Source organism: Rhinatrema bivittatum, chromosome 1 (genome assembly GCF_901001135.1).
Source record: "Rhinatrema bivittatum chromosome 1, aRhiBiv1.1, whole genome shotgun sequence".
Classification (NCBI taxonomy): Eukaryota; Metazoa; Chordata; class Amphibia; order Gymnophiona; family Rhinatrematidae; genus Rhinatrema; species Rhinatrema bivittatum.
The window spans coordinates 563,771,712-563,794,233 of NC_042615.1; the positions used below are offsets into that span (position 1 = coordinate 563,771,712).

A 22,522-nucleotide genomic window follows, 5' to 3' on the forward strand; every position below is an offset into this window, starting at 1 on the left:
CCAGATTAGTTACTGCACTTCTAAAAACAGTTGATTAACTCTTCCCATATTTTATGCAGTTTTTTGTTAGACAAGATCTGACATGCTGTCAGCTTTCCCTGTATATTTGCACATTTCCTTCTTTCCTTTCCCCGTTCATTTGCCTTGAACCACATGTGATGTTATTAATTCATGCACTGATTTTATTTTATTGGTTATAGATTGCTCGCTAAGACTCTATGGCTCTTCCTGCAGCAGATTTGGTTTCAAAAATTCAGACTTGAACATAGACATCCAGTTTCCAGCCAGTGTAAGTCAGAAGTATTTTTGTTTTCTATCAGAAACATGCCATCTGATTCAATCTTAATACCATAACCAACTGCTATTTTACAGGAAACTTGTTTCTACTTTGAGCTGTGTAATACTTCAGATATATATGGTAAATACTAGTATCCATCCTAAAACAATTTACAATGTGTTTTGTTTTGAGTGATTTTTAAGTTATTTTCTCACAGGACAAGCAGGATGGTAGTCTTCACATATGGGTGACATCATCAGGATGGAGCCTAATCATGGAAAACTTCTGTCAAAGTTTCCAGAACTTTGACTGGCCCCTACTGGGCATGCCCAGCATGGCACTAACCCTGCAGCCAGCAGGGGTCTCCCTTCAGTCTTCTTTTTTCCACGCAGCAGTAGCCTTGTGGTAAAGGAGCTCTGAAGAGATTCCTGACAGGAATTTTCCTCACGGAATTATTAAAAGTTAAATTGCCCCACAGGGGTCCCTCTTCTAATTTTTCTCTGACCGCGGTATTCCGGTAAGTTTTTACCCGTTTTTCCATCGATTACTGTCGAGTTTGGCCCTCGCGGCTTACTGGCCGTCGACCGTACCGCGGCGCGATTTTTTTCAATGGCCATGGTGTCGGGGTTCCGTCAGTGCCCGGACTCTACTCGCACCATGTCTATCACAGACCTCCATAAAGTCTGTGTAATGTGTTTAGGCCATGAGCATGATGTCCTGACTTGCACCAAATGTGCCCTCATGACACCTAAAGGTCGCAAAGCCAGAATGGAGAAGATGGAACTCCTCTTCCGTGCTCAAACCCCGACTCTGTCCATTGCATCGACGTCTTCTGTACCGGCACCGTCGACTTCGCACCAGCATCGATCACAGACTGGTGACCGACCGCCATCGACGACTTCACAGCCTTCGACACCCTCTACTCCACCTCAGGATCGAGGGGATCGCAGGGAGAAACATCGCCATTGACACCGTAAGACTCGGACCATCGAGGGAGCGAAATCATCGACCTCGCCATCGTCCGAGCTGCTGTCGAAGAAGCCCTGTCCAGGAAAGACATTGACCATTCCTGCGAACGGGTCACTGAGGCTACCCTCACCCGATAGGGGTTTGGGAGCCGCGATTCCGCCTGTAAAGGTGGTCCCTCCGGCTATGACGCTGCCTCCCTCTTCTGTTCCGGAGCCGGGGCTGCTTGCTCCAGGTCTCCGAGAAGAACTGGACCAGCTGGTTCAGGAGGCCATCGACAAGGCGATGCAACATCTTCAGGTTCCTCCGGCACCGACTATGGAACCTGCCATCGACCCGATTCCAGCAGCGCTGGCACCGCTGCTATCCAGGATGGAGGCGCTGATGGCTGCCTTTCCACCGATGGATCCCGGGTCTCCCATTGCTCTCATGCCCTCCCCGATGACAGCATCATCGGGAGGAGAAACACCATTCCGCATCCCTCCATTGGCTGTTTTGCCTCAGCCAAGGATGCCGATACGTCCCTCACCATCGATTCATCCATCGGTGCCGATATGTTCGTCGGCGCCACCGAGTCATCCATCGATACCATCGATGCCTGCACTGGTGCCTTCGATGTCATCATTGGTGCCTCCAGCAATTCCTCCAATGTTTTCGGAGCCTAGACCGGGACCCTCAGGTATCCAAACCCCTCTACTTCCTAAAGGGAAGTCTGCTGATCCTTATGACACTTGGGATGATGGTACTTCATCAGACACTGATGACTTACCTTCACCACCTTCACCCACTGAGAGTAGAAAGCATTCTCCAGAGGACCTCTTATTTATAAATTTTGTGAAGGAAATGTCTGAATTGGTTCCTTTTCAACAGGATGATAGGCACCAGATGATGGAGTTACTCCAATTCCTGGATGCCCCCAAGGTGATCACCTCTATTCCCATTCATCAAGTCCTTCTTGATCTCCTCAAAAAGAACTGGGAAAATCCTGGATCAATTGCTCCAGTGCACGAAAGGCTGACATTACTTATTTAGTTCAGTCAGCCCCAGGCTTTCAAAAATCTCAGCTTGATCACCACTCAGTTGTGGTAGAGTCTGCCCAAAAGAGGGCAAAAAGGTCAAAACATCACTCGTCTACCCCTCCTGTTAAGGAACAAAAATTCCTAGACAATATTGGTCGACGAGTATTCCAAGGGGCCATGCTCATCTCCTGAATTGCTGCCTATCAGCTTTATATGACCCAATATAACAGGGTCATTTTTAAGCAGATACAGGACTTCTCCGATTCCCTACCTCAACAATTCCAAGACCAGCTACAAACCCTTGTAAGCAGAGGCAGGCAAGCATGAGATTAGAACATCTTATGATATTTTTGACACGTCTACCAGAGTGTCTGCAGCTGCTATCTCGGCCATACGGTGGGCCTGGCTCAAATCTTCTGACCTTCGCCCAGACGTGCAAGACTGTTGTCCAACCTACCATGTATAGGAGATAATCTGTTCGGAGAACAGATCCAACGGATGGTGACTGAATTAAAAGATCATCATGAGACCCTCAAGCACCTCTCTTCGATGCCTTCTGACTTCTCCTCAAAGCAACCTTTCAGAAAGGACTCTAAGAAGTCGTTTTACCATCCAAGGAAGTCCTATCCGCCACCAGCCATGTCCCGTGCTACGAGACCTTATCAAAAACCTCAGTCTTGCCAAGCCCGAAAACAAAAGCCCCAAACAGCTCCCCAGCCAGGCCCTGCTTCAGGTTTTTGACTTCCACTTGGAGAGCAGCAGCCAGTTTCCTCTGTCTCATATACCAGTGGGAGGTCGATTGTGCCACTTTCACAACATGTGGCATTTAGTCACATCCGACCAATGGGTATTGGCAATCATTGCTCAGGGTTACCATCTAAACTTTCTCGCCCTACCTCCGGACTCCCCACCTCTGCAGATGTGGAGAACATCCGATCATTCCATTCTTCTGGATCGAGAGGTTTCCCCCCTCCTCCAGTCAAGAGCAATAGAACCCGTTCTGCACTCTCAGCAAGGCTTAGGGTTCTATTCCTGGTACTTTCTAATCCCCAAAAAATCGGGGGGTGTTCGTCCAATTCTGGACCTACGTGCTCTCAACAAGTACCGCCAGCGGGAAAAGTTCAAGATGGTAACCTTGGGATCGCTTCTACCTCTTCTACAAAGAGGAGACTGGCTCTGCTCGCTGGACATTCCGGGATGCATTCACCCAAATTGCGATAACTCCAGCTCATCGCAAGTACCTGAGGTTTTTAGTAGGCCCCAAGCACTATCAATACCAAGTGCTTCCATTCGGCCTAGCGTCTGCACCATGTGTCTTTACCAAATGCCTCGTAGTTGTTGCAGCTTTCCTCAGAACTCAAGGTGTTCACGTCTACCCCTATCTGGACGACTGGTTAAGTAGGGCTCCAACTCAGCAAGCTGCTCGGTTGTCCCTCGATTTAACTCTACACACTCTAATTTCGCTAGGGTTTCTCGTCAGTTACGAAAAATCCTATTTAGTCCCATCTCAAACCTTGTCGTTCATTGGGGCAAACTTGGACACCTTGCAGGCAAAGGCTTTCCTGCCTCGTCAACGAGCATTAACTCTCGTGTCTCTCGCTCACCAGTTGCAGTCTCAGCACACTGTGACTGCTTGCCAATTTCTCGTCCTTCTGGGACACATGGCGTCCTCAGTCCATGTCACACCAATGGCCCGCTTGGCCATGAGACTCATGCACTGGACTCTCAGGTCACAATGTATTCCATCTATTCAGCCTCTGTCATCCGTTGTCCACATCACCGACTCACTCCATCTGTCTCTCGCCTGGTGGAAAAATCAAACCAATCTACTCCAGGGATTGCCCTTTCAAGTTCTGAATCCTCAAGTCACTCTCACCACTGACGCTTCCAACCTCGGGTGGGGAGCCCACGTGGCCGATCTCCAGACACAAGAATCTTGGTCTCCAGAGGAAGCCAAACATCAAATAAATTTCCTGGAGCTTCGAGCAATGTGATATGATCTCAGGGCTTTTCAGGATCACCTATCAAATCAGGTCATCCTAATTCAGACGGGACAACCAGGTGGCCATGTGGTACATCAACAAGCAGCGAGGCACAGGTTCCTTCCTGCTGTGTCAGGAAGCTGAGCAGATTTGGGTGGAAGCTCTCTCCCACTCGATGTACCTCAGGGCCACCTACTTGCCGGGAGTGGGCAATGTTCTGGCAGATAAGCTGAGTTGCGTTTTTCAACCACACGAGTGGTCTCTCAACCCCTTGGTAGCGAACTCCATCTTCTAACAATGGGGATATCCTCAGATAGACTTCTTTGCGTCCCCTCAGAACCACAAAGTAGACAACTACTGCTCCCTCATTCGGAGCGAACACTCTCAGCCCAGAGATGCATTCTTCCTCTCATGAGCAACCGGTCTGCTCTACGCATTCCCTCCACTTCCTCTTCTCTCGAAGACTCTCGTGAAGCTACGTCAGGGCAAGGGAACCATGATCCTGATAGCACCACACTGGCCACGCCAATTCTTTTTCACTCAACGCACAATAAAGCTCTGGAATTTGTTGCCAGTGGATGTGGTTAGTGCAGTTAGTGTAGCTGGGTTCAAAAAAGGTTTGGATAAGTTCTTGGAAGAGAAGTCCATTAACTGCTATTAATCAAGTTTACTTAGAGAATAGCCACTGCTATTAATTGCATCAGTAGCATGGGATCTTCTTGGTGTTTGGGTAATTGCCAGGTTCTTGTGGCCTGGTTTGGCCTCTGTTGGAAACAGGATGCTGGGCTTGATGGACCCTTGGTCTGACCCAGCATGGCAATTTCTTATGTTCTTATGTTCATACTTCAGGATCTCTCTATCCGCAGGCTCATTCCATTGGGAAAGGACCCACTCCTGATCACTCAAAACGACAGGAGCCTACGGCATCCCAATCTTCAAGCCTTGTCCCTGACAGCATGGATGTTGAAAGGTTAATCCTTCAGCCACTTAACCTTTCAGATCCAGTTTCCCGTGTCTTGATTGCTTCACAGAAGGCTTCAACGAGAAAATCTTACTCCTATAAATGGAAAAGGTTCACATCATGGTGCTCTTCTCAGTCCCTTGATCCCTTTTCCTGTCCAATTCCGAAGTTTTTGGACTATCTATGGCATCTATCAGAGTCAGGTCTTAAGACATCTTCCATCAGAATGCATGTCAGTGCAGTAGCCGCCTTCCATAAAGGGGTCGGGAATGTCCCTATATCAGTACAACCCCTTGTAACACGCTTTTTGAAGAGCTTGCTCCATATCAAGCCACCATTACGTCCTCTGACCCCTTCTTGGGACCTTAACCTGGTTCTCGGTCAGCTCATGAAACCACCATTCGAGCCTCTTCTGTGATCTAAAATATCTCATGTGGAAAGTGATTTTCCTTTTGGCTATCACTTCGGCTCGCAGGGTTAGTGAATTACAGGCCCTATCCGCCTTACACTAAACTCCTGCAGGACCGGGCGGTACTCCGCACACACCCGAAATTCTTACCTAAGGTAGTTTCGGATTTTCATCTCAACAAATCCATCATACTACCTACTTTCCCAGGCCCCATTCCAATCCAGGGGAACAGGCTCTGCATACCCTTGACTGTAAGCGGGCTCTAGCTTTTTATCTAGACCGTACAGTTGCCCACAGGAAGAGCACTCAGTTATTCGTCTCTTTCCACCCCAACAAATTAGGGCAACCTGTGGGTAAGCAGACTCTCTCCTCCTGGTTGGTGGACTGCATTTCCTTTTGCTATCAGAAAGCGGGAATTCCTTTCCAAGACCGTGTTAAAGCACACTCTGTGATGGCCATGGCGACTTCAGTAGCACACCTACGATCGGTGCCACTTCCAGACATTTGCAGGGCTGCCACCTGGAGTTCTCTCCATACCTTCGCAGCCCACTATTGCTTGGACAAAGCCAGAAGACAAGATTCCATCTGTGGCCAATCTGTCCTGCGTAACCTATTTCCAACACCCTTCCGCCTGCCCGGTGGGGTTCAGGATGCCCTCTACCAAATTCCACCCTAGTTGTTGTGCCTGTTGCACGCCTTTGGGTACATTTGGTGCATGTTCAGACATCCTCAGCTCGGTACTCACCCATATGTGAGGACTACCATCCTGCCTGTCCTGTGAGAAAGCAAATGTTGCTTACCTGTAACAGGTGTTCTCACAGGACAGCAGGATGTTAGTCCTCACGAAACCCACCCGCCGCCCCGCGGTGTTGGGTTTGTATCGTTTTATTACTTTATTTTTCGGCACTGCCTGTAGCTTTCAAATAAGACTTAAGGGGAATCCCTGCTGGCTGTAGGGTTAGTGCCATGCTGGGTATGCCCAGTAGGGGCCAGTCAAAGTTCTGGAAACTTTGACAGAAGTTTTCCGTGATTGGGCTCCATCCTGATGATGTCACCCATACGTGAGGACTAACATCCTACTGTCCTGTGAGAACACCTAAGAACCTGAGAACAGGTAAGCAACATTTGCTTTATCCTAACTTTATAGCTCCCTCTCTCCAGATGGCATGCTCAGGGGAGACAGAATCCATTGCTGGTTAAGAAAAATAGGGGTAATCTTCACTGAGACTAAACCATAGTGGTATTGTGTATGACTAGTGGTTGCCACATTTGTGGCAGCCATCTTTTTCCCATAGATAAGCAGCTGAATTAGCCATGCTGTCTGGGTACATCCTCCGTGCCACTAGGTGGCCGAGCTCTCTAAGATCACCCAAAGTCTTTTGCAGAGGGAGCTCCCTCCTGCCCATCCCTATGCTTGTGCTCGAGGCTCCTCAGTCTGTTTTTTTCCGTGCGACTAATCGCACGCGGAGCTCTTAGCTCTTGTGAGGAAAGTCATTGTGAGGAGAAAAACTTACATAAATCTTTCAAACTTTTCAGAAATTCACAGGATTTTCTCATCATGCCACGTCCAGGGTTTAAATTCTGTGACTGTGGAAAAATAATGTCTGTAACTGACAGACATCTGAAATATTACATTTGCCTCGGCCGACGCCATGATCAGGCAAATTGTTCAGATTGTGGACGGATGTCCCCAAGGGCACAGCACCAGAGAGCTGCGCGGATTGCCCAACTTACATAGGAGGCTGCGGGCTCGTATGCCTCCTCTGATGCTTCTGCCAGGTCAGCTCCAGGACCGAAATCAAAGCAGAAAACATGCCCATAGGAGGGCCACCTCTGCTGACCCTCCAAGTCAAAAACAGAAGGTAAAAAATAAAAATCCTTCGGAGCAAAGCACGGGAGATGTGCTGAACCCACATCCTGCGTCGGATGCGTCGATGCGCCATCGAACTCTGGAGCATAGCGGACGAGCCGACGCATCGGCGCATAATCGACCTGCCAATCCTTTGACACATCATCGACCCGCCGACGCAACGTCGATCAGCCGACGCATCGGCACATCGTTGACCCGCCGACTCATCGGCACATCCCGACGCATGGAAACAGCGTCCAACACCCAACGCATTGGAACAGCAAAGTTCTACCGATGCACTGAAGCAACATGCGTATTCCGATGCATCAGAGAGCCGTCGACACATTGGGACAATTGCTGGAAAGCAATTTAAAAAACATATTACGGGACATAAACGACCTAGAAGTCCATCTCCATTATTGCTAGTGGAATCAGAGGACTCCATGTCTCCTGCAAGATTCTCAGAGAATTCTTCTTACTCTTCTGAATTTCTCTCAGGTCTTTCTACAACATCTCATTCCCGTACTAGACCCTTAATCCAAGAACCCTTACTTCATGAAGGTCCTGCACGTTCCAAAGAAACACACAAGGTCATCCTCAAGACAACCTTGCCACCATCAAGTCAAGGTCCAGATGTCAGACCATCAACATCTATTTCAACTGCTGATACACTGACGCAAATTACATCTATTTTGTTACAGTTTTTATAATCAGTTCAGCAGCAAAATCAACCAGCCCCTGCTTCACCAGTCGAGGTGCCTCCATCACCTATAATTGATCCAGCACCAAAGAAATTGCCCAGCAGACCATCTCCAATACTAGTAGATTCTCCTACTCCACAATCATCACCAGGATCGTCAACTGGCTACCCGTCTGACCCTCAAGACTTGCCTCCAGAACCAGTTTCGCCACTCTCCTTTTTACGCTAATGTACAGTTGCCACACGTGTCTGTCATAGTTGAATCAGCTATGCAGAAGGCACGCAAATCTCGCTTACACTCAAACAACCCTCCTGGCAAAGATCACAAAAATCTCGATGATTTTGGATGTAAAGCATACCAATTCGGAATCCTTAATGCTAAGATACAGAATCATCAATTTTATGTAATTCAGTATCTTTTCGAGTGTCTTCAATCTTTAAAGCCTATGTTACAACAAAACTCTACAGATGGCACGTTACCATCTGAATTTCATGACATGGAGGAAGGACTGAGACACCTTGTATGCTCAGTTTATGAAGGAGTCGAAACCTCCACTAAAACATCAGCTAATGCTATAGCGGCCAGAAGGTTGGCATGGTTACGTGCCAGTGCTATACGTGAAGATATTCACGATAAGTTAACCAATCTTCCTTGTCGTCCCGAAAACTTGTTTGGCGAAAAGCTTACGGAAACTGTAGCAAAATTAAAGGAACAAAAAGAAGCGGTACTTTCCTTAACTCAGCATGATTCCTCATCTTCTAAGCGTCAATTCAGTTCATATAAAAGACCCTACCAGAGACGCCAGTATAGACCTTATACTACCTATAGGCCTCAACCATATCAGCAAAATTGCCAACATCCGTATCAACAGTCAGTTCCTCGTCAGCGCCCACGCGCACAACGGCAACCAAAAACAGCTACAAAACCTCAAACCACTAAAAATCAACCAAGTTTTTAGAGGTAATTCCGCCACCACTACCTACCCAAACAGTAGGAGGTCGACTTTCTCTTTTTCTTCCTCATTGGAGCACTCTCACAACAGATTCTTGGGTCATGAATATAATTCAACATGGATATTCCCTCAACTTCATATTACCACCTCGTCTTCTGCATTTAATTATGGCAAGATCTCAGAGTGCTCATCGGGAGACTCTGCTTCAAGAGGTCAATCATCTAATTCATCAACACTGTATACAGGAAGTACAACCATCCCATCATCCAACGGGATTTTATTCCAAATACTTCCTCATTCCCAAGAAATCCGGAGGTCTCCGTCCAATTCTAGACCTCCGTCTTCTCAACAAACACATTCGAAAGGAGAAATTCAAAATGACCTCACTCAAATCAATTCTTCCCTTCATGCAACATATGGATTGGATGTGCTCCATAGATTTAAAGGATGCTTATGCTCATATTCCAATGCATCCAACATCCTGGAATTACCTATGCCATCAAATGAGAAAGAAACATTTTCAGTACAAAGTCCTTCCCTTTGGTCTCTCATCTGCCCCCAGGGTATTCACGAAATGCCTAGCGGTAATGGTGGCACACCTCCGTCGTCGGGGAATTGAAATATTTCCATACCTCGACGATTGGCTACTTGTCGCCTCAACTCCTTCTCTTCTATGAAACAGTTTAATTCAAACGATCAATTGCTTGAACAATCTAGGACTTCTGATAAATTACGAAACGTCTCATCTTCAACCTACCCAGACCTTAGTCTTCATAGGAGCATCCATAAACACCATACAAGACAAAGCTTTTCTGCCACAAACCCGAGTGGTAGCACTTACTTCTCTGGCCCACCATCTCATAAACCTTATGGTTACCTCTGCCCGCCAAATCTTGACTATCCTGGGTCATATGGCGTCATGTACATATGTCGTCCAGAGCACGAGACCACACATTCGTCGCCATCAATGGGGTTTGAAGCACCAGTGGTCTCAGTTCAGGAGTCCCTTGTCCACTCAAATAAAATTGACGACCAGTATGAAAAAGGATCTTCATTGGTGGATTTGTCCACCAACATTAACAGAAGGCTCACCATTGAGACCTATACAGCATCAATTAATTCTCACCACAGATGCCTCGCCGATGGGATGGGGAGCCCATCTTGCCAATCTACAAACTCAAGGATTGTGGTCACTCCAGGAATGAACTTATCACATCAATCTCCTGGAATTGTGAGCCATCAAATACGCCCTTTGAGCCTTCGAACACAAACTACTACGCCGTGTCGTCATGATCCATACCAACAACCAAGTAGCGATGTTTTACATAAACAAGCAAGGAAGGTCCGGTTCATGGAACCTCTGCAAAGAAGCCGTAGACATTCTGGACTGGTCCCACAGCAGAAAAATGTCCCTACAAGCCACATATATTCCGGGAATCAACAATTCCAAAATGGACAAATTAAGCAGAATTTTTCACCCAAACAAATGGGAATTGGATCAATCAGTAGCCGACTGGATATTTTCAATATGGAATCTTCCCCACATAGATCTCTTTGCAACAGAACGCAACCAAAAGGTTCCCCTTTTCTGCTCAGTTTACCCCAGTACTCACAGATTGATACAAGACACATTTCTACTGGATTGGTCTCAGAATCTACTTTATGCATTCCCTCTAATTCCACTGATCTCTCGCACAATACAGAGATGCATCGAAGACAAAGCAAACTTAATTCTGATCGCACCAGCATGGCCGCATCAACCATGGTACTCTTACCTGCTCCATCTTTCAATCTGCGAACCAATTCCTCTGGGGAATGCCCCCAACTCTTCTCACCCAGGAACAGGGCTCACTTCTTCATCTACTCCACGCATCCCTGAATCTCACTGCATGGAGATTGAATGGCTCACTTTCAAGAACGTAAACATCTCTCCACATCTCAAAGACATCTTGGTAGCATCAAGGAAACTATCTACTCGATTAAACTATCAACGTAAATGGAAACATTATGCCACATGGTGTTCTACTATGGATATAGATTTACTCACATGTCCACCCGAGAAACTACTAATTTATCTCCATGTCCTTTATACACAAGGCTTAGCCACTGCTTTATAACACGCTCATCTAAGCGCGATATCAGCTTATCACAATCTTCTTAATGGAGAATCTATAGCATGCCATGCTCTCGTTTCCTGCTTTATGAAAGGAGTTCTACATTTACGACCTCCAATCAAAAAACCTCCAATACCATGGGATGTTAACCCAGTGTTAGAACAACTTAGGCTACCACCCTTTGAACCAATGGACACTTGCCATCTTAGGTACCTTTCCTGGAAGGAACTATTCTTAGTTGCTCTCACTTCCACAAGAAGAATCAGCAAACTTCAAGCTCTGGTTCACTACTCACCTTACCTGGAATTCTACCATGACAAAGTTACACTACGTACACACCCTAATTTTCTGTCTAAAGTAATTTCTACTTTTCATTTGAACCAAACCATAACACTGCCGATCTTTCATCCTAAACCACATACAGATGACAGAGAGAAACGTCTTCATTCATTAGACTGTAAACGTGCTCTTGCATATTACAAACAACACACTCATTCTCCTACCAGACTCTCACAGCTCTTCCTCTCATTTAACCCAAATGCGCAAGGTCTTCCAGTTTCAAAGAGAACATTATCCTCCTGGCTTACAAACTGTTACCTGAAGTGTTTGGAATCGTTATCCACCACACCCAAAGCACACCAAATTCGTGCCATGGCTGCTTCTGTGGCCCATTTTCACGATGTTCCTTTATCAGATATCTGCAAAGCAGCCACATGGTCTTCACTTCACACCTTCGCATTCCACTATTGTTTGGACAAGCAGACGAAGGATGACGCACAAATGGGGCGGACCATTCTCCAAAAGAACACTATTTAGTTTCCATATCTTCAGAACTGTCCGCCTCTTATTGCATATTGAGCATTAACTGTCATACCAATCAAGACTTAATTACTACGCTCAATACTTCAGCTGGGGACTCCCAGACAGCATGGCTAATTCAGCCGCTTATCTATGAGAAAAAAGCAAGTTTGCTTACCGTAAACGGTGTTTTCCGTAGATAGCAGATGAATTAGCCATGCAGACCCGCCCGCCTCCCCAGACAGTTCTGTCATTGCATATCGTCTTGCTTTAACACGGACTGAGGAGCCTCGAGCACAGGCATATAGGGATGGGCAGGAGGGAGCTCCCTTTTCAAAAGACTTTGGGTGATCTTAGAGAGCTCCGCCACCTAGTGGCACAGAGGACGTACCCAGACAGCATGGCTAATTCATCTGCTATCTACGGAAAACACAGTTTACGGTAAGCAAACTTGCTTTTCCTCCCTCCCTTAAGTTCTAACATGTGACCTCTGTGGCACTTCTAGATATGTGGTCAGATATATAAGTATCCTGAGCCACAAAGTAATGGCAGAGCTACAAGGCTGGTCAGTTTTCTGTTTTCAAGTTATCATTTACATTCCTTAAAATAAAGCTATACTATCTATATTCTATAGTATTAAAAAAAAACCCAACAGAGATCATAATAACCCAATTTGAGTAATAACCCAATTTGAGTAAAGAATGTTGCTGTTTGGTCATCATATTTTGAAGTTTTTACATTTCCCACAGCTCTTCTGAATCTTTAGAGCAGCCATTTCAGAAAGTAATAAATTATAGTACCTTATGTTTATTTTATTATTAATATTTATATTCTGCTGATCCAACAGCCGTGTGCTTGGCAGATTACATAATTTTAAAAAATCATAAAAAATAATATATTAAATCAGAAGGCAAACCTAAAAAAATTTCCAAATGTTAGGCAATCAAAAAAGAAATACTCAAAGAAAAAAGGCTCACAAGTTGACACTATATTAAGTCAGACATTGTTGAATGTCTACAGAAAAAAAAGACCTTAACTTTTTTACAAAAACAAATAGCTCTCTTCTTGGTGCAGTTCCAAAGGAAGTACATTCCAGATAGTAGAGCCTGCATTGTTTATTGGTTTTGATTGGTTCATAGAATCTGTGTGATACCATTTCTGACCACAACTACTATGAACCAATCAGATCCCATTCCATGTGGAACAGTTTGTTCTACTCTCTGAACAATGAATGCTTCTAGATGTTCAGAGAATGTCCAGGGCAGCAGCTTAAAAAATATTAAAAACGGTTACTTAGCAGTAAAAAGTTTAATAAATGTCAGTTTTATTGTTTACTATGTGTACTTTGAAATATTTTATAATACAACTTTGTCATCAGCCTAGCCATAGAAACATAGAAATATGATGGCCTATCTCGTCTGCTCATCCACACCAATTATTCAGCTTTACAATTGATACCCCTCCTTCAGAGATCCTTTGTGTTTATCGCATGCTTGCTTTAATTCAGATACCGTTCTTGTGTTTGCTACTTCCAACCGATGATAATCCAGTCAGTCATTTAAGGCAACAGAATGATTGGTCAGACCTCCTCCCTTGGGCCGGGCTCTCACATAATACTCACCTTGCAGCAGCCACCAATATGTCTCCCTTTTCAGTGGTCTTTGGAAGGCAGCCCACTGCCTTCCTGTTTCGGTTCCGTCTCCTGCAGCACACTCTATGGCTCAAACCATCCGCCAAGTATGGACCCAAGTAAGAGAACGTCTCTCGCAGGCCGCTGAGCTCACTAAACGCACCTCGGATCTCCATTGACGACCTGCTCCACTCTTCCGACCTGGACAGAAAGTTTGGCTGAGTGCCCGCCATATTTGTCTTCAACTTCCATCTCATCGGCTGTCCCCGAAGTATATCGGTCCATTCCCAATCCTCAGAAGAGTGGGGGCTGTTTCCTATCAGCTCCAGTTTCCCCGGTCCATGGGCATCCACAACACGTTCCACATGTCCTTACTGAAGCCTCTTGTCCTATCATTGCCCTCTCGCAAAGACCCTCCAGCTCCATGCATCTCGGCAGAACCCGATACTTCTCTGCAGGTAAGAGAGGTTCTAGATGTCTGATGACGTCGAGGCAAATGGGAGTATCTCCTCGCTTGGGAGGGCTATGGGGCCGAGGAGAATTCGTGGGAACCCTCTCAGAATATCCTTGACAAGGATCTCCTGAAGACCTTCCAGAGACAGAATCCTGAGAAACCCCAGCCGTGTAGGGGGAGGCCTAGAAGGGGGGGTACTGTTACGTGCCCCACCCGTGGTCGGCCCGCGCACTTGACCGCTCACCTTCGGGGGTCACACAGCGGGTCCCGGTCCTGTCTCCCTCACGGCCCTTGCAAGTCCAGCTAGGCCTGGCGTCCCGCGGCGGCGGTCGCCGGGCCTTCAGTCGCGTGCCGAGCCTCACGCCAGGCCTCGGCGTCTCAGCAGCTAGCCACGCTCCTACGTGCGTGTGCGTGCGGACCAGCCGCCCTGATGTAGGTTCCAGGGCGGGGCCTAGTTCTGCGGCGCACCCTGATTGAACTCATGTTATAAAGAAGTTCCTGGCCTCACTTCCTTGCCTTGACAATCAGGTCGGTTTGTTCCTGAGATTGCCCTTGTTTGTGTTCCTGCTTGCTTGTTCCTAGTCTCATTCCAGGATCCTTCTGTTCCAGTTCCGTTCCTGCTCGTACCTGCTCCTTGCCTGCTTGTTCCTGTCTTCATTGTTCATCTCCCTGGTCTTACCTCGGACTGACTTTCTGGTAAAGTCCTCAGCTTGTTCCTGACCTGCCTGCCACCTCAACTTGTTCCTGACCTGCCTACCTGCCGCCTGCCAAAGACCTCAGCTTGTTCCTGGCCTGCCTGCCACCTGCCAAAGACCTCAGCTTGTTCCTGACCTGCCTGCCTGCCGCCTGCCAAAGACCTCAGCTTGCTCTTCGACCTTGCCTGATCTCTGGATCTTGACCCTTGCTTCATTGACCACTCCTCAGACTGATTCTTGGACTTTGACCCTGCTCGCCTGACCTTGCTTGATTCTGGCTCTGTCCCTAGCCTTGTCCTCACCAACTCGATTCTGGTTCGCTCTCTTCCAACCTGTTTCCAGCTTCGAACCCGATAGCACTTTCCCAGTGTCTGTGGGCACGCCAGACTCTGACTCTCCTAGGAAACCCTGCGAGGCCCACCTAAGTCCCAGCGGCCCGGGTCCCTACGGCTCCTCCCGGGGGGACCTCGGGCTTCCAGTGGTGAAGACCTACACTGCCTCTGTCTCCTTCCGTGCTCCGCCCCCTGTGGCCAGTCCCTGTACTGCCACAGGACAGGAGTCCACCCCTGAGCGCAACAATTATTCAGAGTTGTTAAATCACAAGTGGATTGTGATACATTGCAGGAGGACCTTGCGAGACTGGAAGAAACGACAGATGAAATTTAATGTGGACAAGTGCAAGGTGTTGCATATAGGGAAAAATAACCCTTGCTGTAGTTACACGATGTTAGGTTCCATATTAGGAGCTGCCACCCAGGATAAAGATCTAGGCATCATAGTGGATACTACTTTGAAATCGTCGACTCAGTGTGCTGTAGCAGTCAAAAGAACAAACAGAATGTTAGGAATTATTAAGAAGGGAATGGTTAACAAAACGGAAAATGTCATAATGCTTCTATACCGCTCCATGGTGGAGACCGCACCTTGAATACTGTGTACAATTCTGGTCGCCGCATCTCAAAAAAGATACAGTTGCGATGGAAAAGGTACAGAGAAGGGTGACCAAAATGATAAAGGGGATGAAACAGCTCCCCTATGAGGAAAGGCTGAAGAGGTTAGGGTTGTTCAGCTTGGAGATGAGATGGCTGAGGGGGGGGATATGATAGAGGTCTTTAAAATAATGAGAGGTCTTGAACGAGTCGATGTAAATTGGTTATTTACACTTTCGGATAATAGAAGGACTAGGGGGCACTCCATGAAGTTAGCAAGTAGCACATTTAAGACTAATCGGAGAAAATTCTTTTTCACTCAACGCACAATTAAGCTCTGGAATTTGTTGCCAGAGGATGTGGTTAGTGCAATTAGTGTAGCTGAGTTTAAAAAAGATGTGGATAAGTTCTTGGAGGAGAAGTCCATTAACTGCTATTAATCAAGTTGACTTAGGGAATGGCCTCTGCTAATACTGGCATCAGTAGCATGGGATCTTCTTAGTGTTTAGGTTCTTGCCAGGTTCTTGTGGCCTGGTTTGGCCTCTGTTGGAAACAGGATGCTGGGCTTAATGGACCCTTGGTCTGACCCAGCATGGCAATTTCTTATGTTCTTTTGTCTTTACCTTAATTAAGGATATTTGTAGTTACAGTTAAAAGACTCTTCCGATACTACTCTCTTAACCCTTCCTGATGATCAGAAATCAGCTTCTGCTTGGTTTTTAGTTCAACAGATCTTTATTGCTGCTAGATGTGAAATAGTCTATTGTTGGAATGCTGTGGATCCACCATTTTTGGCAGCTATAGTGCATAGAGTAGAGATATTGTTTTATTTATGTAAACTGACAGCCTCAAAGCACTGTATCTTAGCGAATTTGAAAAGAGGTGGGATCCTTTTATGAGATGGCTGTGTTCTAGGTCATAGTATTGTCATTGTATTGACTTGAGGGCCTCTGATTGGCCTTTATTATGGAGGTTAATAGAAGTTGTTCTTTCTTATCTGGAAGGATTCATTTTCTAAGATATAGTCTGATCCTAATTTAGTTTACGTATTATAATTCAGATGAACATGTTATGATACCTATGTTCTCCTAGGACAAGCAGCATGGTAGTCCTCACAGATAGGTGACATCATTGGATGGAGCCTGGCACGGAAAACTTATGTCAAAGTTTTTAGAACTTTGACTGGGTGCACTGAGCATGCCCATTATGCCGTAAACCATGTGTCCATGAGGAATCCCTCTTCATTCTCTTTTTTTCTGCGGAGCTTTCGCCTCGTAGTTACTGAGCTCGTGTTAATTGTTTACAAAAAACGTATTGGAAAACTTTCCACCAATCATTTTCGTTTTTTTTCCCGTGTGCAGGTCCCTCTCAGTTCCCCTGTATTCTAGTCAGGCTTTTTGTTGGTTCGGTAAGTTTTCTTATGCTTCCGTTCCCTTGTGGTGGCAGTTCCTTGGTGTCCACCGCCTCTGTTGTCATTTTTCGTTCCTTCGGTTTGTATCATCATGGCCTCGTCAGGTCTTTCTACCACCAGAGGAAGTACTGTCCTCCAGCCCCTTGCTCTCATTCACAGCGTGTGAACTCCCATGGCCTTCCTAGTCAGTAGCGAGCTCCAAAGCCCCAACCGGTGCCCCAGCCAAATCCTGTGACGGGGTTTTGACTGGATCGTAGGGAGCATAAGCCAGCCACTCATACCTGGGACACTGGACTCCCCCCCCCCCCCCCCCTCTGGTCAGGGGCAGGCTACGGTTCTTCATGAATCAGTGTCCCAGCATAACCACAGACCAGTGGATTCTGTCCATTGTCCATCATGGGTACTGATTAAATCTATTGGGTGTCCCACCAAATTCTCCTCCGTGCCCGTTTTGGGGGCCAGTAGTGCATTAGAAGGTACTGTTAAGGGAGTTCGCCGCTCTCTTAATGGCCAGAGCAGTCGAGCCTGTCCCACCAAGGCAAAAGGGTCAGGGATTCTACTCCCAGTACTTCCTGATTCCAAAGAGAACAGGGAGGCTCTGTCCCATCCTAGACCTGAGGGCCTTGAACAAGTTTCTAAAAATAGAAAAGTTCAAGATAGTTTCCCTGGGCACCCTATTTGCCCTCCTAAAAAAAGGGAACTGGCTATGCTCCTCGATTTAAAGGATGCATACACCCACATCAAGATCTTCTCAAGTCACAGGAAGAATCTCAGATTTGTAGTGAGAAAACAACACTTCCAGTACAGAGTGCTGCTGTTCGGGCTAATGTTGGCCCCACGTGTCTTTACAAAGTGCCTGGCTGTGGTGGGGGCGCACATCCACAGACTGGGAGTGCATGTCTTCCCGTATCTGGACGATTGGCTGGTCAAGAGCACATCTCAGGCTGGTGCAGTTCAGTCCTTACGCTTGACCATCCGGGTGTTGAAGACACTAGGGTTCGTTATCAATTACCCGAAGTCCCATCTCAGCCTGTCACCTCGATTGGAATTCATAGGAACCCTACTGGACACGGCTCAGGCAAAAGCCTATCTGCCGCCCTCCAGGGTAATTACCTTGGCATCCATAGTGGAGGTGATTCAGTTGAGCTAGCAGGAATCAGCTCAGCACATGTTGAGGCTGTTGGACCATATGCCCACAACCGTCCATGTAACTCCTTTGGCACATTTACACATGCACAGAGCCCAATGGACCTTGAGGACACAGTGGCGCCAGGTTACCCAAGACCTTCAGTCTCGCATCCGCATCACTCAAGCTCTCCAGGACTCTTTGTCCTGGTGGCAGGTTCTCTCGAATTTGGAGCAGGGAGAGTCTTTCAAGATTCTCCCTACCCAAATTGTCCTTACCGTGGATGAGTCCACCCTGGGTGGGGTACTCATATAAACAGAGTCTGTGGTCTGCTCAGGAAGCACAATGCAAATCAATTTCCTGGAGCTCCGGCCAATCAGGTACGCTCTATGGGCTTTTAGAGATCGGCTGTCCAACAGAGTTGTCCTGATCCATACAGGTGGCAATGTGGTATATCAACAAGCAGGGAGGCTCAGGGTCATACCTCCTGTGTCAGGAAGCGGTCCAGATCTGTCCTGGGCTGTATCCCATGGGATGGTGTTCCGGGCCATGTATCTGGCTGGAATGGAGAACATGATAGCGGACAGACTGAGTCGAGCCTTCAGGCCCCTCAAGTGGTCATTGTACCAGGGGGTGGTGAATTGGCTCTTTCGCCTGTGGGGGAACCCAGACGTGGAATTGTTCGTATCCCCCTGCAACAGGAAGATGACTCAGGTCTGCTCCCTGTATAGGTCATTTGTCGAACCAGCCTCAGAGGCTTTTGCTTGCCATTGAGGCAAGGGTCTTCTGTACGCGTATCCTCCACTTCCTCTAGTAACGAAGACTCTCTTGAAGCTTCGAGAGGACCGAGGGACTAAGATACTCATAGCCTCTAATTGGCTGAAACAGGTTGTTTCCATTCCTCCGGGAGTTGTCCATCCAGAAACCGATCAATCTGGGGATTTCCCCGGATTTCATCACGCAAGATCTGGGCAGACTGCGGCATCCTAACCTCCAGGCCCTGCTGCTCACATCCTGGATGTTGAGAGGCTGACTCTGCAGCTGCTGGATCTTTCAAAAGATGTGTCTTGGGTCCTCATAGCTTCTTGAAAGCCTTCCACTAGAAAGGCCTATGGACTGAAGTGGACAAGGTTTTCTGTGTGGTGTGAGCAGAAGGCCCTAGATCCTTTCTCCTGCCCCACACAAAAACTGCTCGATTACCTTCTGCACCTTTCGGAGACTGTCCTAAAAACCAACACCGTTAGAGGTTATCTAAGTACAATTGGAGCATATAACCAAGGTGTAGATGGTATGCCCATCTTTATACAGCCTATATTTGTATGCTTCATGCAGGGTCTGCTTCAGTTGAAGCCTCCCTTGAGGCCTCCTGCTGTGTCTTGGGACCTCAACATGGTGTTAGTTCAGCTGATGAAAGCTCCTTTTGAGCCGCTGCACACCTGTGACCTGAAGAACCTGACCTGGAAGGTCATATTTTTGATGGTGGTCACTTCAGCAAGCAGGGTCAGCGAGCTCCAGGCCTTAGTGACTTATACACCTTATACCAAGTTTTATCATGACACGGTGGTCTTGCGCACGCACCCTAAGTTCCTGCCTGAAGTGGTGACAGATTTCCATCTTAGCCAGTCAATCGTCCTTCCAACATTCTTTCCCAGGCCCCATTTGCATCAAGGCGAATGAGCACTGCACACTTGGGATTGCAAGAGAGCCTTAACCTTTTACCTGGAGCGGACAGAAGCACCCAAATTTTCATTTCTTTTCACAGAAATAGATTTGGAGTTGCCATTGCCAAACCGACCCTATCCAGTTGGCTAGCAGATTGCATCTACTTCTGTTATGCCTAGGCAGGACTGCATCTTGGGGGTCTTGTCAAGGCTTATTCTGCCAGAGCCACAGTGACGTCCACTGTGAGCAGTTCCCATGGAGGAGACCTGCAAGGCTGCGATGTACATTCGCATCACACTACTGCCTGGATAGGGATAGCCGACGTGACAGTAGGTTCAGCCAGTCTGTCCTCCGAAATTTGTTTGAGGTGTAGAACCCAACCCTCCCTGCCTAGGGTCCATTGTTTGGGTTCAGGCTTTCTCCTCCTTTGTTACCAACAGTATTGTCTGCACCTGGTGGGTGTCTGTTGGTCTCCTTTTGTGTTGGGGAGCAGCTTGTAGCTAGGGATTTTCCCATGGGTGAGGACTACCATCCTGCTTGTCCTAGGAGAATGCAGAGTTGCTTACCTGTAACAGGTATTCTCCTAGGGCAGCAGGATGTTAGTCCTCATGAAACTGGCTCACCATCCTGCAGATTTGGGTTTTTCCTATTTTATTTTATTTATCGTAATTCTATGTTACAAGACTTAAGGTGAACCCCGAGCGGATGCATGGAATAGGGCATGCTGAATGTACGCAGTCAACTTTGACATAAGTTTTCCGTGCCGGGCGCCATCCGATGATATCACCCATGTGTGAGGACTAACATCCTGCTGTCCTAGGAGAACACCTGTTATAGGTAAGCAATTCTGCTTTCTGTATGCAGGATTTTTGGGGGGTGAAGGGGATGTTTGAGTATGAAAATCGTAATAAAAAATTGTGATGTGCTCAATCTCTTTATTGTATTTAATATACTTATGTGAAAGTTGTTATACTTTAGTGCTTGAGCAATAAAATTTAATTAAAAAAAAGAAACTATCATAAAGAATTAAATTCCTGTACATATAGATAAGCATAGTTTAATGCAGTGGTTCCCAACCCTGTCCTAGGAATCTCCCAGCCAGTCGGGTTTTCAGGATATCCACAATGAATATGCATGAGAGAAAATTTGCATGTTATGGAGGCAGTACATGCAAATTCTTTCTCTTGCAATATTCAGTGTGGATATCCTGAAAATCTGACTGGCTGGGGGATCCCCATGACAGAGTTGGGAACCACTGGTTTAATGAGACAAAGCCAACATGGATTTAGCCAAGGGAAATCTAGCCTCACAAATTTACTACATTTTTTTGAAGGTGTAAATAAACATGTAGATTAAGGTAAGCCAGTTGATATAGTATATCTGGATTTCCAGAAAGTCCCTCATGAGAGACTTCTTAGGAAATTAAAATGTCATGGTGGCAGTGTCCTATTTTGGATTGCCAACTGGTTTAAAGACAGAAAACAGAGAGTAGGGCTAAATGGTAAATTTTCCCAATGGAAAAAGGTGAATAGTGGAGCACCCCAGGGATCTGTTCTGACACCGATGCTTTTTAATATATTTATAAATGACCTGGAAAGGGGAACAAGTAAGGTGATCAAATTTGCTGATGACACAAATTATTCAAAGTTGTCAAATCACCAGAGGGTTGTGAGAAATTGTAAGATGATATTGCAAAACTGGAAGACTGGGCATGCAAATGGCAAAAGAAATTTAATATAGACAAGTGCAATTGATGCATTTAGGGAAGAGAAACCCAAATTATAGCTAAATAATGCAAGATTCCACATTAGGAGTCACCACTCAGGAAAAAATCTAGGTGTCATTGTTGAAAATACATTGAAATCTTCTGCTCTGTGTGCCGCAGCAGCCAAGATAGCAAATAGAATGCTAGGGATTATTAGGGGAAGAAATGGAGAATAAAACAGAGAATATCATATTGCCTCTGTATCGCTCCAAGGTGCGACCTCCTCTTGAGTATTGTGTTCAGTTCTGGTCACCACATCTCAAGAATGATATAGCAGAATTAGAAAAGATACAGAGAAGGGCGACCAAGATGATAAAGGGGATGGAACAGTTCCCCTATGAAGAAAGGCTAAAGAGATTAGGACTCCTCAGCTTGGAGAAGAGACAGCTGAAGGGAGATATGATAGAGGTTTATAAAATAATGAATGGAATGAGTAAATGTTAATCAGTTTATGTTGCGACCATCGGTCTTCAACGGCTTCGCCCCGCCTACCTCTCACTTCTTGCGGCTCCTCCCGCTCACCTCGGACTACTGGCTGCCGTGGCGTCTGTTTGCCGTCCTTTCCGGCGTCCCCGGACCGGCTTTGGTGCTGCCTCCTGCCATGCTCCTCCAAGGTACCTTAGGGTATGCGCGCGCACACCGTCCTCATCTTTATTTCTACGTTGGCGCGAACCTCAGGGGCATCCCCCTGATATGACGTCACGCTGCCCGGATATTTAAGCCTACAGTATTTGCTAGCTCATTGAGTTAGCAACGGATCTCTACGGATGGGATTCGCTCTCCATACCGAAGTTCTCTGCCACTCCAGCGCTATCTGGAACT

General features: G+C 46.7%; 1 protein-coding gene across 8 annotated transcripts in view; it reads left to right on the forward strand.

The window, feature by feature from the left end:
* Positions 1 to 22,522, forward strand: part of TUT7 (terminal uridylyl transferase 7) — a 575,072-nt gene that overhangs the window by 137,412 nt on the left and 415,138 nt on the right. For all 8 annotated transcript variants that reach the window (XM_029617137.1, XM_029617096.1, XM_029617130.1 and 5 more), the window contains one exon: positions 201 to 289. In XM_029617137.1, coding sequence (XP_029472997.1) covers positions 201 to 289 — 89 coding nt within the window. The remainder of the gene's footprint in view (positions 1 to 200; positions 290 to 22,522) is intronic.